The sequence below is a fragment of the Marmota flaviventris genome, chromosome 14, assembly GCF_047511675.1.
Source record: "Marmota flaviventris isolate mMarFla1 chromosome 14, mMarFla1.hap1, whole genome shotgun sequence".
Taxonomy (NCBI): domain Eukaryota; kingdom Metazoa; phylum Chordata; class Mammalia; order Rodentia; family Sciuridae; genus Marmota; species Marmota flaviventris.
In genome coordinates, this window is record NC_092511.1 from 20,527,510 (window position 1) to 20,543,642 (window position 16,133).

General features: G+C 50.4%; 3 protein-coding genes across 6 annotated transcripts in view; 1 reads left to right on the top strand and 2 right to left on the bottom strand.

Annotated features, from left to right (window-relative positions):
• The first annotated feature begins 2,091 nt into the window (after positions 1 to 2,091).
• On the top strand, positions 2,092 to 7,750 carry Abhd1 (abhydrolase domain containing 1). 2 transcript variants are annotated; one of them, XM_027933398.2, is made up of 9 exons: positions 2,092 to 2,291; positions 5,369 to 5,529; positions 5,863 to 6,045; positions 6,226 to 6,271; positions 6,452 to 6,564; positions 6,691 to 6,864; positions 7,048 to 7,096; positions 7,188 to 7,353; positions 7,473 to 7,750. In XM_027933398.2, exons 1-9 carry the CDS (start codon positions 2,178 to 2,180, stop codon positions 7,682 to 7,684), a joined length of 1,218 nt encoding a protein of 405 aa, XP_027789199.2. In that variant the 5' UTR covers positions 2,092 to 2,177; the 3' UTR covers positions 7,685 to 7,750. The 2 variants fall into 2 exon arrangements, with proteins under 2 accessions (XP_027789199.2, XP_071457541.1); XM_071601440.1 differs by lacking the exon at positions 5,863 to 6,045.
• Positions 7,702 to 11,612, bottom strand: Preb (prolactin regulatory element binding). 2 transcript variants are annotated; one of them, XM_027933401.3, is made up of 9 exons: positions 11,260 to 11,607; positions 10,388 to 10,577; positions 9,985 to 10,205; positions 9,738 to 9,818; positions 9,501 to 9,625; positions 9,130 to 9,303; positions 8,952 to 9,024; positions 8,618 to 8,777; positions 7,702 to 8,435 (listed from the first exon to the last, which is right to left on the bottom strand). In XM_027933401.3, exons 1-9 carry the CDS (start codon positions 11,392 to 11,394, stop codon positions 8,341 to 8,343), a joined length of 1,254 nt encoding a protein of 417 aa, XP_027789202.1. In that variant the 5' UTR covers positions 11,395 to 11,607; the 3' UTR covers positions 7,702 to 8,340. The 2 variants fall into 2 exon arrangements, with proteins under 2 accessions (XP_027789202.1, XP_027789203.1); XM_027933402.2 differs by lacking the exon at positions 8,618 to 8,777 and having other exon boundaries at positions 11,260 to 11,612.
• A 1,139-nt stretch (positions 11,613 to 12,751) lies between these two features.
• The window catches only part of Prr30 (proline rich 30), a 30,440-nt gene continuing 27,058 nt past the window's right edge, over positions 12,752 to 16,133 (bottom strand). Inside the window, exons 1-3 of one of the 2 annotated variants that reach the window (XM_027933431.2) lie at positions 14,995 to 15,425; positions 14,863 to 14,914; positions 12,752 to 14,578 (exon numbers count right to left, since the gene is read on the bottom strand). In XM_027933431.2, the coding sequence (XP_027789232.2) occupies positions 13,000 to 14,223 (1,224 nt within the window). In that variant the 5' untranslated portion in view covers positions 14,224 to 14,578; positions 14,863 to 14,914; positions 14,995 to 15,425 and the 3' untranslated portion in view covers positions 12,752 to 12,999. Of the gene's footprint in view, positions 14,579 to 14,862; positions 14,915 to 14,994; positions 15,426 to 16,133 lie in introns of those variants that run through there. The other variant, XM_027933432.3, reaches the window with a different exon arrangement.

Below are 16,133 nucleotides of genomic sequence, written 5' to 3' on the forward strand. Positions count from 1 at the left end.
ATGAGAGGCAAGGCAAGCCATGCTTGGCTGCAAGGAGAAGCACCAGTGCTTCAGGAGGCAGGCAGAAGCAAGAAGGCAAAGGCCTCAGCCTTTATTGGGGTCTTCGTGGGAAAGGCAAGGAAGAGTAGGGGGATGTTTAGGATTAGCTAGTTTGAATAGTTCTGGAGAGCTTCAGAATGTTGGGGTTATCCCTAGTTGTGTGGCACCAGGTCCTGGGGTGATTTAGGGTAAGGGAAATATTGGTTTGGAGTGTGAGAGTTAAATAAAGGAAGTGGCTCAGAGTATGGGCTCTGGATCACAGGGGAAATGTAACAACCCTGGCCACTAGTTAGACCCTGAGATTAGTTGATGCCAAATAGAAAAATACAGAATCTAAGAAAACACGGAACAACTACCAGCACCTCAACTCTACATGTCTGAGTCTGAATGCATCCTTTTTCTCCTCAAACCTTTCCCTCTCATGGCTTCCCCATCCCAGGGCAAACATCCCTGCCTCTGTGTAGTTGCAAACCTGGGAGGGTCATCCATATTTCTCCTTCTGCCCCATCTCCAACTACTAGCACATCCTATCTTGAAGATTTATTTTTATGCTTTTTTTTTAATGGTACTGGGGATTGAACTGAAGAGCACTTTACCACTGAGATACATCCTCAGCCCCTTTTAAAAATTTTTATTTTGAGACAGATTCTCACTAAGTTGCTTAGGACCTTGCTAAGTTGCTGAGGCTGGGGAACTTGTGATCCTCCTGCCTCAGCCTTCTGAGTTGCTGGGATTTACAGGTGTGTGCCCCTGCACCTGTCTATCTTGAAGATTTTCACTCCTCTCTCTAGCTGTCCTCAAGTCTAGGCAGCCATCTTCTGTTACTGGAGTTTGGGTAACAGCCTCCCCATTGGTCTCTCTGTTTCTGTTTTTTTCTGCTTGTTTTCCTTCTTCCCCAACCCGAGTAGCCTAAGGGATTCTTTAAAAACATAAGTCTGATCTCATCAATCAACCCTTTTTAAACTCCTTTGATGGCTTTCCTCTGCCTTTAAGATAAACTCTAACTTCTTTCTGCAGCTGCTAACCACCTGGTCCTTGGCCACCCTTGTGCTCAGCTACACCAAATATCTTTTGGCTCCCTTAAGAAGTCTCTCACTTATCCCGGAGCTAGCACTCCCACCTCCCACTTGCCTGGGTAACTCCTATTCATTTTTTTGTCCCCTTCCCAATGAAACTTGGGCACCCTCCTCAGTGCCACTATGGCAGCAAGTACTTCCTTGTTCTAGCATCACTCCCTATAGTAGAGGTTCAACCCTGAGGACATATTCGAATCGTCTATATACATTGATACCTGAGATGTTCTTCAGATCAACTCTATTAGAGGTGGGATATGGGCACTGACAGTTTATACAACTCCCAAGTGATTCTCATCTGCAATCAAGGTAGAAAACCATAGCTCTTCTATGTTGCTTATTACTCTATCCCAATGAAGACAGGATCAGAATCCTTGGGATATCTATATCCAGTGCCTGGTACAGAGTGAATGATGAGTAAAGTATCTTTTGTATGACTACTATTGGCAGGGATTGTATGAGACAACAGAGTGACACTGCAGGAATGACATTAACCTGGGATTTGGATTGCCACCACTGAGCATCAAAATCCGGAGCGCGTAACAGTTTGGGGTTGTCACAGTTGGACAGTGGTTGTACCCTGTGTATGAAGGTCACTGTGAATATACTCTGCATGGCAGGGCAGAGTATCCCACAAGGATGGCTGTGCCCAGAGTGTGATTGAGTAATTGGAGAGTTCTGACCAGGATGTTTGATTTTGCTGTTGCAGGGGAAGTTTGAGGAAGGAGCCAGAGATGGCTCGCAAGATGGCAGCCGTGGGAGAGGCTGCTTGTCCTTGAGCTGCACGCTTGTAACCGCGAAGGGGACTTGGGAGGTAAGGAAGAGGGGGCCGGAGGCCATTGGCAAGTCATTGGTGCTGCCTCAGTGAGGGCAGCTACGCAGCTCACTCAGCGCCCTGGCACCGCCTCTCGTCGCTCCATTCCCAGCACAGGCGGGAGGCGGGTCTTTGAAGACCGACCAATGGTGTGAAAGGGGCGGGGCAGACGCCGAACTGCGAGCGGAAGAGTCAAGGTTCAGGATCTGGAGCCGGTCGGGAGCTTGGGAGTTGGGAGCTCCCTACCCAAGATGCTGAGTTCCTCCCTGAGCTCCCAGAACAGCACATGGACAGAAACATTCTCTCTGTTTTTGGCTCTTGGCGTTGCCCTCTACTTGGGCTACTATTGGGCGTGTGTGCTCCAGGTGGGTGCGAGCCCAGCGCTCTGAACGGTGGGTTTGGGGTACTCGGGTGTAGGGAGCCACTTCCAACCGGAATTCGAGCCTTTTGTGAAAAGTTTAATGGTTAGGTCTCGTGCCTCAGGTGAAATTTGCTTTTATCACTTAATGGAGAGTCAGTTCTTTGCCTCCCTAGATTCTCTGCATTCTCCCATGCCAGCTGATCCGGCTGGGCACCATGTGGACAGGCATTTGGGGAAAGGCAGGGTGAAAGACATCCTGAAGTGTCAAAAGAGACGTGCATACTCCGATTTCCTTTTTAGGTGGTCTGGCAGTTTTCTCATTAGCAGCACTGAATGATGGAAACAGGCCTGTGGTTTGTAGGCAATCCCAGGACCACCTCCATCAGCCCAATAAAGGCTCCCTTCCTTTGAGGGCTGTCAGACCTGATGGATAACCTTAACTGTCTATGTACATTCAGCCCTGTATTAAGTTCTCCACATATAGTGTGATGAAAAAGTATCAAGAGGCTGATTTTGATCAATTTGGGGATTTTCTTACTGAAATTTTATAAGTACAGAAAAATCTTTTGATCTTCATTAAAAATCTGTTTCAGCTAGCTGAGTCTCAACAAGAAACCTATTGATTCAAGTCCTTAAAAGAGGCCTATAGGAGCCTGGTGTGGTGGTGCTCACCTGTAATCCCAGTGGCTTAGGAGGCTGAGGCAGGAGAATCACAAATTCCAGGCCAGTCTCAGCAAATTAGTGAGGCCCTAAGAAATTTAGTGAGACCCTGACTCAAATTAAAAAATAAAAAGGATCGGGGATGTGGCTCAGTGGGAAAGGTCTTGTGCCTCATTTGGGTTCAATCCCCAATAATACCCCCCACCCTCCCACACACACAAATGTAAATAAAAGGCCTATAGGAGCTGGGCCCTGTGGCTCTTGCACCTGTTGTCACAGCTGTTGGGGCTAGGACTGAGGCAGGAGGATTGCTTTAGCTCAAGAGTTCAGACCAGCCTGAGCAACATATCAAGACACTATCTTATAAGTTTGGGCTGGATGTGTAGATCAGTGGTAGAGTGTGTGTTCTTAGCATGCTTGAGGCCCTGGACTTGATCCTCACCATGGATAATAATAATAAGCCTTCCTTAATAAAAAGTTTAAAATCCCATAGTCTCACAATACTGTTAAGCCTCACCTTACACAGCAGATTTGGAAAGATGGTCAGATCAGACCTGTCCTGAATAAAACATTTTTCTTTGCTTGCATCCAGCCACACAGCAGAGTCCTTATTCTATACTCCAAACCCTTTCTTGATTTCCAGATACTGATGCAAGGAAAGTACCATTCTGGAGAGCCCGAGGACATGGAATTTAGGCTGTCCAGCATGGTAATGGATTAGTACTGATTTATCCACAGCAGCCAATGGCATGTTACTAGGATTGAGTCAATAAACATTTTGCTAGAGATCAAGAGGCTAACTCACATAAGTCAAGCCTGGAAAATAATTTGTTGGTCTTGTTCTCTACTACTGAGCTGTGTGAGGATTTAATAAGTTGATAGCAACTCAAAATCTTGGCAATTAGGAGGTAATATAGTACAGTGACTAAATGGCTCAGTTCTAGAGTCAGAACATCTTGGATTTGAATCTTCAGCTCTGACACAAAGCTGTTGTTTGATCCAGGAGCATGCCTGTAATCCCAGCAGCTCAGGAGGCTGAGGCAGGAGAACCGAGAGTTCAAAGACAGCCTCAGCAAAATTGAGGCACTAAGCAACTCAGTGAGACCCTGTCTCTAAATAAAAATACAAAACAGGGCTGGGGATGTGGCTCAGTGGTCAAGTGCCCCAAGTTTGACTTCTGACAAGTTATTTGACTTTCAGACTCTTCACAGAGAGGGATCATAGAGCTTAAAGAACCATTATGACAATCATAAAATAAAATCATGTAAAGTGCTTATTAGCACAATGCCTAGAACATAATGAGCACTCCAGATTTTACCTACAAGTATTACTGTGATACCATAATTATTAATTCTGCCTTGCCTCTTGTTTGCTATGTGACTGGGTAAACCAGATGACCTTTGAGAATCATAACTTCTTCACTTATATCTTATCTCATAAGGTTGGCTTAAACTAGTGCATCTAGCACCCTGTGAGTCATTACTTTTATTCCAGGGTTTAAGGAGCAGGGTCCAAGTCATATCTCCCAAAAGTCACACTATTAACTTGACCTCTCTGGTTTATCTTATCATTTGCCCAGTCCCTTTTGAGCATGTGGATTTTAAGAAAAGAGAGGAATCCGAGCAAGTTCCTCTGAAATGCAATTTCTGTTACTGAGGCTGAGGCCTTTTGCCTGTTCCACATACTCCTTCTTAAGCTTTCTATGTGGCTGGGCCTTCATTCACTTGAGGCCTATTCTGAACCAAGCAGGGAAAGCGAAAGTTAGGTCAGTACTGACTAATCTCATCTGCCCCTGTTATCCCATTGCTGTGCTCTTTGTCCTGGCTGGCATGAATAAAAATATTTGTTTACATGAAGACTGTTCTTTCTGTAAAGAAAGGTCTAATAGTAGGTGCCCTGTAGAAAGAAGCCCTTCAACGTGAGCAGAGACATTAGGAACAACAGGAATATGCAGATGAGGTACTAAAATCCAGAGGGGCCTATGGCCAGAGGGCACCTCAGGAAGAAGACAGCAAGGAAAAGACTGCCAATGGTGCTACATTTTTTCAGCCCCTACTCACAACCCCAGCTCTTCCTACAGGGGATCAGCTTTATATTACCTGCTGTCTCCCAAGTGGGTTGGGAGCAGGGATAGGCTGAGCGGGGCAGTCAGCACTCAGCTGCAGCAGCTCTCAGTTTAGGGTCAATTTGGGAGAGGTGACACTCCAGGACTGGGGTTCTGTGGAATTCTGGCTGACTGTTCATGGCCATTTGTGACTAAGATGTGGTAGATATGTCACTTGACAAAGCAGGGTCCGCTAGGCTGATCTCTGGGGAGAAGGGTTACTCACCTCCTGGTACTGGGTGCCTCACAAGCTTGGGGCAAAAATCAAGGAAGATTATGGGGCAAAAATCAAGGAAGATTATGCTATGTAATTACAGAGGCCTCGCCTGGTGGCTGGACCCCAGTTTCTGGCCTTCCTGGAGCAACACTGTCCAATCACTATGGAAATTTTCTACCCCACACTGTGGTGTTTTGAGGGACGGCTACAAACCATCTTTCGAGTCCTCCTACAGTCTCAGCCCCTAGTCCCTTACCAGAGGTAAGAAGGGACAGAATGGGGTGGACATGAAGCTGCGAGTCCCTAGGGGAAACCTATCTACCTCTTTTAAAGGAAGGTAATCTTTGCTCCATTTACCTCAGTGTGTTGAGGGCACAGTGAGATTGAGTAAATGGAAGGGCTCTCTGATTGCACACCACGAGGTAATATTCAATCTCATGCCCCATTCTGGTCAGTCTTATTTTTTACATAAGCATACCTTCAAATGATGCTAGTGGGAAACTCTTGGACATGTAGGTGAGGCAGGGGATGAACTTTTGAAGTACATCAAATCCCTAGTAGTATCTTTGTGTGCCCATCTCTTCCAAACCACAGTGAAGTCCTCCAAACTCCAGATGGAGGCCAGTTCATGCTAGACTGGGCAGAGCAGCCCACCAGCAGTCACTACTCTGATCCTGCCACCCAGCCCATTGTGTTGCTGCTTCCTGGCATCAGTGGCAGTAGCCAAGAGACATACATTTTACACCTGGCAAGCCAAGCTTTAAGGGACGGCTACAGGTAAGGATGGGCACAGTTCAGGAGTTGGGGAGCCTGAGAAGTTGTAATAGGGAGAAGTCAGTCCAATCCTGATGGAGAGCTTTAGGAAGGGAGTCTTAACAGGGGTCTCTTTGAAGACTATCAAAAGGGGAGGGGATCAAAAGGGGAAGGTCTGGTTGATGTACCTATTTATGCCCCCAGAGCTGTCGTATTTAATAACCGGGGCTGCCGTGGGGAAGAACTGCTGGTGAGTACCCTCCTTCCCCATGATGGCTATGTATCTGCTCCCTTTTGAGACACTTGGCCCTGGGGCCCTACCATCCTGCCTACCTACCCTTCCTCCCTTTCCCCACCACCTCCTAAGCCCTTCCATTTTGCTGCCTTCTAGTCTCCTCCCTCCCTGTCCAATAATCCCATTTGCCCTTAGACCCACAGGGCATATTGTGCCAGCAATACTGAAGATCTAGAGACAGTTGTGAACCTCATAAAGCGCCGCTACCCCCAAGCTCCATTGCTGGCTGTGGGCATCTCTTTTGGAGGGTAATGGTTGCCTGGGTTTAAGTCAAAGGCCCAGTCTTCCCTTCTTTCCACCTCCATGTCCTTTCTTTCTCCATCCCAACTCACTCGTGCAAACCTTCTTTCATGGCCCCTTGTCCAATCCTGCAGGATACTGGTGCTGAACTACCTGGCACGAACTGGGAAGGCTGCGGGATTGGTGGCAGGACTGACTCTATCTGCATGCTGGGATTCCTTTGAGACCTCTCACTCCTTGGAGACCCCCCTCAACTCACTGCTCTTCAATGGGCCCCTCACTGCTGGGCTCTGCCAGTTTGTGAACAGGTAGGGAGGGTCTTTGCAAATAGGAGGGAGCAGAAGAGAGGGCAGGACAGCAGATGTGCCAGGCTTTCCCAATACTTGGTCAGTTCTTACCTAGGCTTTCTCATGTATGAGATAGTACAACAGGCTAAAGGCTTTGGGCCATAAGCAGGAGTCAAGATAAACCCTGATTATACTCTTTTCCAGAAATAGAAGGACAATTGAAAACGTGGTGGATGTAGACTTTGTGCTACAGGTATAATCTTTCAACCATCCTCAGCCCCAATATTACTCTACCACTGTCTTCCTCTTCTGTTATCTTAGCCCCTCCTGCCCCTACCACATAGGCCCGCACAATCCGCCAGCTTGATGAGCGCTACACATCTATAGCCTTTGGGTATAAAGACTGTGATGACTATTACCAAGCATCAAGCCCAAGAACCAAGGTCAATGCCATCCAGATCCCTGTGCTCTGCCTCAATGCAGCAGATGACCCCTTCTCCCCAGTCCATGGTGAGTAGCTTGAATCATGAAACCTTAACCTCAGAGAAAGTGGACCATGAGGTACAGGTGGAAAAACTGGGTTCTCATTAAATACCAGGTCCCTAACCTCTTTTCTGACTCCCTCCCAGCCTTACCCCTACAGGCTGCCCAGCGCTCTCCCCAGGTTGCACTGCTCATCACAGCTCGGGGTGGCCACATCGGTTTCATGGAAGGGCTGCTGCCTTGGCAGCACTGCTACATGAACCGCCTCTTGCATCAGTATGCCAGTGCCATCTTCCAGCATCCAGCAGAGCTGACTGACCTAAAGGCACTCCCACCTTCTGGGGACATAAAGAGCTGACAAGAGTACATTTGGGATCTCAGTTCAATCTTCCCTTGTTTATTAAATATCAACTCTTCTTGCCTACTGGGCTGAGGTTCATTTTTCCCTTTCTTCAAGGCCGGGGTAGACCATCCAGGAACTTACTGCTTGTTTAGCCTGGTTGGCTTAGCACTACCCACCTGAACTCAGAGGTTGCTACCTGAGTCCTCTTTTTGCCCTTTCCTGCCTTAACAGTAGGTGCCAGGCCAGTCCTTGTCTCAACAAAGACCAGGGTTATCATTTGAAGGCTGTGAGGGGAGGAGAAACAGATTGTTTCTTTAAGAAGGACGGCAGTACCTCCAGGGTCTTCAGCATCTTCACATGTTCCTGGAGGAGGACAAGCTCAACACTGGAGCCTCTGGTAGACAGAGGGAAGGAGGCAGGTAGTATTTATGATCCAGGCTTTAGACATTAGTGTCTTGGGTGGACCCACAGGTGATGAATCCAGGGCTCCCAGGACCCAGAATCACACAGGGCCACAACCAAGCTTTAACAGAGAAGGGCAAGCAGGGCCCATCAGTCTCATCAGAGGCAGCTTCAACTATGGATCCAAATGGAGTAATAGGAGTCCAGGCCTCTATTCTGCTCTTGAAGGTGGCAGTGTCCAGGCCCCTGATTCCCAGGGGCTAAAGAGGCTAAAGGAAACCTGGAAAGGCACTCTGGAGCAGCAGGATGGTCACAACAATAAGTCCGACACATAACAGGAGCAGCAGCCACACAGGAACACTCCCTGTGGGTAGAGGTGAGAGAAATGAGCAAAGGGGCTTCAGAGACTGAAGACGAAAACCTTCAACCTGTTAAGGAGGAGGCAGATGGATGGCTATAAACAAAGCAAACAAGCAGCTATTCTCTATGGGTGAGTTTCTGCTACAGCTAAAGGTGGGACAGGAACCCAAACCCCCAATGACTCACGCCTTGAGGGCAACAGGTGCAACTGGCAACGACTGTCCACAGCCACAGAGAACAGGGCAGTTTCATGGGACCCGAGAAGTTCTGGACCACGACCCTTCTCAGGTAGGAAGGCCACATCTGTAACCACAATGCCATGGGCCTCCCTCATGTAATAGAGGCGCTGAAGATAGGAAGAAAAATAGTGAGGGAAAGCCCAGTTAGAAGCGTTCCCTCTGGGAGACATTCTGCCCACCCCCACCAGGCTTCCCCTATGGATGGGCCAGATCCCTTCTGGCACTCAGGGTAGAGTAGCCAACAGTCTTCCCACAGGGCTATGCCAATGTCCACCCATTACCTGAAGAGAGAAAGCTATGTAGATAGCTACAGAGCCAGTGACCGTACCCAGGCCTAGGAAGGTGCCCGATTCACTGTAACAAACAACAAAAGGCTCATTATCTTCAGGAACTCAGGCAGGACTGTTCCCAAACTCCCCCAGGACCCCTCTGCCCAGCCAAGCCACCATTGTCTCATACCTGACACTGAGGCAGGAGATGACTTCATTGCCACAGGGCTTGGTACGAAGAGGCAAGAAGGAAGAACCATCCCAGGCTGTGAGGTAGCAAGGTGGGGGCTGGCGCAGCCGCTTGTGGGGGATCTGCACTGTGAAGAGCCGCAGCCCAGAAGGCTGGTCTGGAACCTGCCCAAACCTAGAAGCCAAGCAAGGGACTATTCAGCTCCTGGGTCTTCTTCTTCAGAGGTTTGTGCACTCCTGTCCCTAATCATGCTGGATGTTAAAACCTGGCAAGGCCACACTTCCTCCTCCTCTCATCCTGTCCTCCAGTCTTCCCTCTCCCCCACCATAGCTAGGCTATGCCTCTTTTAGCCACCGTCAGGGTCTTCATACCTGCAGGCCTGGTAGCGGTAAGGCGTGTTAGAAAAGGTAGGTCCATTTTCTTGCCAGTGCAGCTGCATCAGTAGCTGATCCTTCTGCCACACAGAGGCCTTAAGGTCCCAGCCCACAGTTACCAACTAGTTAGGAATAAAGATTCCAGAGATGGCTAGTTAGGGATCTACTTCCTGTGCAAACAGTATAAGCACCTCCTTACTCCTTTCTGCATCCCCTTCCCACACTCCACCTCACCTTGCCATCAGGCCCCAAAGCCAGGTCTTCAATATCCCCTTCATGGGCTTTGAACTCCAGAACTTTCTCCAGGCTGGGTACCTGCAGCCAAGCCACCAACCTGATTAGGCCAGATAGCAAGAGCACTATGATCCTCACCCCTCTTCTTCAATGGCCACTCACAAGTTTCCCAGAACTCATTCAGATTTTTACAATTTTGGTCTTGTTGCAACTACCATTCATCTTCCCTAAACCCCCAAAGTCACACCTTCCAGACACGAACGAAGCCATCTGTTCCTCCAGTGGCAAGCAAGGTGTTATCATGGTTGAAACACACAACTTTCTGCAGTGGATCAGAGCCGAAGTCTGTCTGCACTGCCTGCAAATTCTCAACCTTGAGCTCTCCCCCCTCAGGATGGGTCTCAGCTCCTGATTTCTTTTCTGCTGGAGTTGCCCCCTTCCTTTGTCGAAGCCCTTGCTCCTTGGAACCTGCAACACAAACAGCTTGCCAGGATCCAGCCCTCTGTATTAAATAGAATTGGTCGCTCTCTATATGGCAAGGATTTCTACAGCTTCTAGCTGCTAACATGACCTTATTTGCAGTTTCACTTCTTTAAAGACAAAGATGAAAGTGATCTTATTCATTTAACCCTTTTTCCAAAGCTCCTCACCTGCCTTCTCTGCCTTGTTGTCTTTCTGCTTATGGACCCGGAAACGCAGGAGCTGACAGTGGGCATCCTGCCCTGCTGCAAGGATATCACCCGCCAGTGCCAAGTTCATGGTAGCCCGTGTCTCCGTGTCATGGGAGTGCAGCAGGGAAGCGCTTAGGCGCCCATTAATTTTTTCTAGCTGCAGAAAGTGCTATGAGAGAGGGAACAAGGATGGGCAAATTTCAGGGGTGCCCGGAGCACATGCAAGGCAAACTTCTCTTAGTTCTTACCCTTTTTGATCACTGCACTTTCTAGTTCACAGGGTTTTTTCGAGCTGTTTATCTTTTTTTGGGGGGGGGGGGGGCCTTCCAAATTTATATAGCAAGCAGGCTGGGATAATTATCTTCAGTTTACAGACAAACAGGGTGGAACTCCAAACAGTGAAGGAACCGGGGCTGGGGATATAGCTCAGTTGGTAGGGTGCTTGCCTCGCAGGCACAAGACCTTGGGTTCAATCCCTAACACCACACACACACACACACACACACACAGAGGGAACCTAGGTAGCCTAAGGGCCAACAGCAGCGCTGGAGTCTGCTACAGGGCAGATCAACAAGAAAAAGCCCGGATAACACCCCTGGAGCTGTTCGCAAGGTGTAGCTTAGGCATTCCTGCCTAACCGGCGGGTGTGCAGCTTTTACTCCTCCTTCCGAGTCTCTCAACCGCCTGCTGAGTAAAATTCTCGGTTGAAATTCGCACGGGGGTTCCCGGTATGCCGGGTTTTCCCACCGTAAATGGGCAGGACCCGAAGCTGGGGTGCGGGCCACCCCTGCGGCCCCGGAATTGTCCCCAGCCCGCGGTGTGACCCGGTCCTACTGGCCTGGCGCTCTCACCACTCCATTCTTTATGCCGGTCTTGGCAGCGCCTCCTCCGCCCGCAGCGATGAGCAGGCCCGCGCTGGGGTCGACCTGAAGCGCGTACAACGGGAACGGGGCCCGGTAAAGCTCTGGAGCCCGGCGCCGGCCCATCCCGCCCGCCGCGATTTCACTGTCAGCCCCGAGGCACCGAGGACATGCCGCGTCCGGACTTCGGCTACTTCCCCGGCCGCTGCTGAACTTAGATCGGTCGCTGGCGGGAGGACTCCCGATCCCTTTCACACCCGCCGGGTTGCGACAACTCTAACCACCCACCACCAGCTATCTCCACTTGGGTCTGACTCTAGCTCGAAGGCGCGCACTGCGCAGGCGCCCTACCCGCGGCTTTCTCTGCGCAGGCGCACAACGTCGGTACGCGTCAGCACTAGCGGGCCGCTGAACTACAGCAGCGGAATTCCGACACGGATCGGGTTCACCGCTTGCGGTGACCACAGACCCGCCATCTTTGTGCTGGGCGCGGGAAGCAGCGGAGGCGGGCCTGGAAGAGGCTACCGAGGGTCAATAAGCCTTTAATAAACAAATCCTAGAATTACGACTCTTTACCTGAGGAGTGATCCACCGACTCATACATGCAGCTTTTATCTATTACACCAGGGAGGACGTGATTAGTCCAAGCGCACTGGCTGGAGACCGCTTGCGGCTCTTGCCTCTTATTTGAGGCGACATGGACTTGAAACGAACCTGGCTTCAAATCCCAGATTCACTTACCTCCTAATGTGTGGAAACTGTTCTCCATCCTTACCTTGTCCTATGGTTGGCAGAGTCTTCGATTCCCTTTCTCTGGGCTTCTCATTTGCACTTCTGCAGTGAAGGTGTACCCTAACAAACTTGGGGACAGCTTGGTTCCCTGGAAGGTGTCTTCCTTGCCTGACACCCCACCCTTCTGAGAGTGCCTTCGTTTTTTCATCTATGTCAGGATCCCTGTGCTCCCCTGCGAATGAACTTTAGGAATGCCCTTCCCGGCCAAGAGAAATGGGCAGTTGCATCCTCATCTCAGAGCCCCAAGTGGAATGGGCTTGGTGACTTCATCTGTGAGGATACCAGTGTCTGGTTCCACAGAGTTGAATTAAAAGTGTGAAGGGCCTGACCGAACCCTTGTGCATCTCAGGACCTAGGGACTTTTGGGTCCCTTCCCCACCTGGGATAGGACACCCGTTGTCCTTGGCCCTTCTATTTCTTTTGACATCCCTGCTTCCTACCCTAGTCTTGTAGGGAACTGGCACCCCTGTAGCTGCAGCCACCCATTCTTTGAGCTCAGAGTTGAATTAAAAGTGTGAAGGGCCTGACCTAGCCCTTGTGCATCTCAGGACCTAGGGACTTTTGGGTCCCTTCCCCACCTGGGATAGGACACCCGTTGTCCTTGGCCCTTCTATTTCTTTTGACATCCCTGCTTCCTACCCTGGCCTTGTAGGGAACTGGCACCCCTTTCTTTGAGCTCAGGACACAAATATAAGTTTCTCAGGGTCAGGCTTTATTGGATACACTGAAGGCTGAATGGGGCTTTAGGTGCCTTGGGTCCTCTTCAGCCAGGAGACAGCAAACTCCATAAGGGGTTTCCAGGGTTCAGGGCAGGAGAACAGACCTGACCTCCAGTCAACCAGCCCTTCAGGGTGTCTCGGGGGCTCCCCGAGATCTGGGGCCTGGTGGGGAGGGTGGGGGTTTGAGGGGGTGCTCCAGGGAGCCTCCGCAGTTCTGGAACTAGGATTGTGACTTTTGGAGAACAGGCTCTGGAGAGGAAGGCCTCTTTGGGGCAGGAGGCAGCTTGGGCTTCAGGGAAGCAGTGGCCTGTTTTGGTGCCTGAGGTGGAGGCCCGGAACACTGGGTGGATCTTGGAGATGGGAGGCCTGCAGACCTGTGGCTCCCGGCCTGCGAGGGTGTGCCTGGGACTGAATTTGCCTGATTCTGAGCCGCTGGGGCTCTGAGCCGCTGAGCTGCTGGGGTCTGGGCTACTGGTGCTTGATGCGGAGGAGCCTGAGTGGCCTTGCCCTGAAGCCCTACTTCTTCCCGCCTTTTTTCTGGCAACAGATGCAAGGCCCTGGCCTGGCCCTGAGGCAGGCGGAGGCCAAAGCCGATGCCTATGCGGAGTGGCCCAGATTCCTGGCCCTGTGCACAGGGCAGTAGCTGGGGGAATGCAAGCAGCCGGGGTCCAGTCCTGTACCTGGTTTTGGGGCAAGAGGGACCGCGGAGTCGCAGGCACACCAGGCATACGGGATACTCCACAACTGGGGCCTGGCCTGTTTTGCCTAGCCACAGGTGCTGCAGAAGCAGAAGCCGAAGGTCGTGGGCGATGCGGCGGTGCCCCAGGTGGACCACCAGGGCCTGGGCCAGGGCCCCTGGGTCCCTGAACTCTGCAGGGTCCTTCTCGCTTGCCACGCATCCTCCCACCACCCCAGGGGACTTGGTTTCCCTGTACTGAGGCCAGTGCCATGTCTGCTTGTTAGAGTGGACCCCTGGAGAAGGTAGGCTGGGGGAAGTGAGCGTGGAGCTAGGTAGGTCTTGCTGGCAGGAAGGAGTCTGATAACCGGAGCGGGGAGAGTTGTGTGGCTGGGAAGGAGAGGAGGAGCGGGTCAGAGGAGGAGATGGGTAGAGCTGTTGGTTGGAGGGGGAGGAGGACTGTGGAAAGGCAATAGTGCCGTAGCTCTGGTGAAAGAAAGTGGGGGAACTTGGGAGGGGAGAGGAGTAGGGGTGTGGAGCAAAGTCAGAATTTGACTCAGAAGAGTAGGAATGGAGGCCAGGACTAGGGGACAGTGGAGAAGGGGAGAAAGGGAAATAGGACTGTGTGGAAGAGGAGAAAGGTGGGTAGGGAGAGAGAGGCTGTAGGTTTCGGGTAGAGGAGTCCACAAGTTGAGAAAGGCCCTGCGGGGGGCGCCCAGGGGGCACTGCGTTCTGTAGCAGCACCTGGTCCTTATTTTGAGGCAACATTGCCTTGAATCCAACAGGGACTGGGGCCACGAGACCAAGGACAGAGACCTAGCAGAATCAGGACAAGGGTCTCTGAGGCTAGTTGTGGCTGAGAATCAAGGAAGCCTTCTGTGTGCAGTGTGGCTCCAGCCTGATGTTGCTGTGGGCATTGGCAGCAGGAGGAGACACTGAGCTCTCTGGCACCGGGTCTCGAGGTGCTCAGCGGGGAGCCTAGGTTTAAGCTTGGCTTCTCACTTCTTTGCAGTCAGCCATTGACGAGGGATGTATGGCAATGAGAAATCAGAGCTGCCTTTTGGGAACTGAGGGGCAGCGGTGACTCTCTGGATGGAGCAGAGGAAGACACAGCTCATAGGATCTGCAGAGAAGGAGACAGAGCCCATGATATGGGGTATTGGTCCATTTCTGGCTCTGCATCTGGTGAAAGAAAGTTGCGGGGCCAAGCTTCAGGCTGGACTTACCAAGACCCTAAGTCTTTGTCACCTTTAGAGTTGGAAGAACTGACAAAATACTCCCAGGGAGGTAAGAAATTGGGAGGAAAAGATGAGGGAGGAGAGAGAGAGAGGGGTGGGAGTTGGAGAAGGAGACGACTTTGGGGATGGGAACTGAGTGGAGGGTATTCTGGTTCTCTTGAGTTCTTACCAATGAGGATTCCTCTGGGCTGTTTCACAAGACACTTCAGCAAAGAGGGGACCTGGGAGAGAGAGGAGTTATCAAATGGTGAAAGGGCAATACACCTTCCTCTGCCTCCAGCATCTATCACCTTAAACTCACCCAGAATTCTGTCTGAATGTTGCCCTCAGTCCTCCTTCAGCCAGGCAGAGGTCTTCTGGTTACAGGGTTTTGTCCTCCTAATCCTGACTCAGAGATTCTGTAAGCATCCTGGTTTCCTGACAATCTGGTTCTCCTGACCGCTGGTCGCCCCTAATGCTGATGTCCTTTAGCTCAGCCTGGCCCTGGCTGAGATGGCTTACCACGCCCAGCAGCAGCAGCACTGGGGCCAGCTGGTAAAAGCCTCTGGGAGACTGGGACTTTGTCTAAGGGGCGGCGTTGCCGCCCCCAATGGGAGCTAGAGGCCCCATTCCCTAGGGATAGTTCTGCCTGGTATCAAATGCCTATGTCACAAAGGTCAGATGCTGACATCATAGAATCCTCTCCTCAAAACTCTGGGCTCTTCTCTCTCAGAGATCATGCAAAGGCTGGCCCCTGACAAAAAGTGTTAAGCAGGCAAAATATTTTGGTGTACTCAGTTTCCCCTTTACACTCCACCCCCGCAACCCCTCCCTGCCCATATACTTTACCCCTTTCGCCACTTCCTCTGTTAATTGTTCTCCCCACCTAGAAACTATCTGATTAATTGTTCTCCCCACCTAGAGACTATCTGGGAGGAGCCCTCCCTTCTACTTGCTATTTTCCTTTGCTTTCTGAGGAGTGGCTCATACTCCATATCTTTCCCCCTCTAGGATCTACTTATTCTATGTTTTAAAAACCATTTCAGGGCTGGGGTTGTGGCTCAGTGATAGAGCATTTGCTTCGCACATGTGAGGCACTGGGTTCAATCTTCAGCACTACATAAAAACAAACATTTGAAGATATTGTGTACACATGTAACTTTCTCATTTGAAGATTTTGTGTACACATGTAACTAAAAAATCATTTTAAAATATTTAATTTACACCTTTATTTAGATGTCATTCACATAGTATCCATCCATTTAACTCATGCAATTCAGTGTATTCTAGCATAGTCTCAGGATTTTACAACCATTGTCACAATCTAATTTTAGAACATCTTTATTCCCCACCCCCAAAGAAATCCCATATTCATTAATAGTCACTCACTATTTCTTACTGTCCTCAGCTCCTGAAAGCCCCAAATCTACTTTCTGTTCCTATGGATTTGTATATTCAAGA

What these genes read in the sequence shown, in the direction of transcription:
- Preb (XM_027933401.3), bottom strand. Translation starts at nt 11,394, where the DNA reads ATGGGCCGGCGCCGGGCTCCAGAGCTTTACCGGGCCCCGTTCCCGTTG. An exon ending in CTTTGGGGCCTGATGGCAAG is followed by an intron (nt 9,626 to 9,737) that starts GTGAGGTGGAGT and finishes ATTCCTAACTAG; the next exon opens with TTGGTAACTGTGGGCTGGGA. An exon ending in ACATAGCTTTCTCTCTTCAG is followed by an intron (nt 8,778 to 8,951) that starts GTAATGGGTGGA and finishes TCCTATCTTCAG; the next exon opens with CGCCTCTATTACATGAGGGA.
- Abhd1 (XM_027933398.2), top strand. Translation starts at nt 2,178, where the DNA reads ATGCTGAGTTCCTCCCTGAGCTCCCAGAACAGCACATGGACAGAAACA. An exon ending in ATTGGGCGTGTGTGCTCCAG is followed by an intron (nt 2,292 to 5,368) that starts GTGGGTGCGAGC and finishes ATGTAATTACAG; the next exon opens with AGGCCTCGCCTGGTGGCTGG. An exon ending in GCCGTGGGGAAGAACTGCTG is followed by an intron (nt 6,272 to 6,451) that starts GTGAGTACCCTC and finishes ATTTGCCCTTAG; the next exon opens with ACCCACAGGGCATATTGTGC.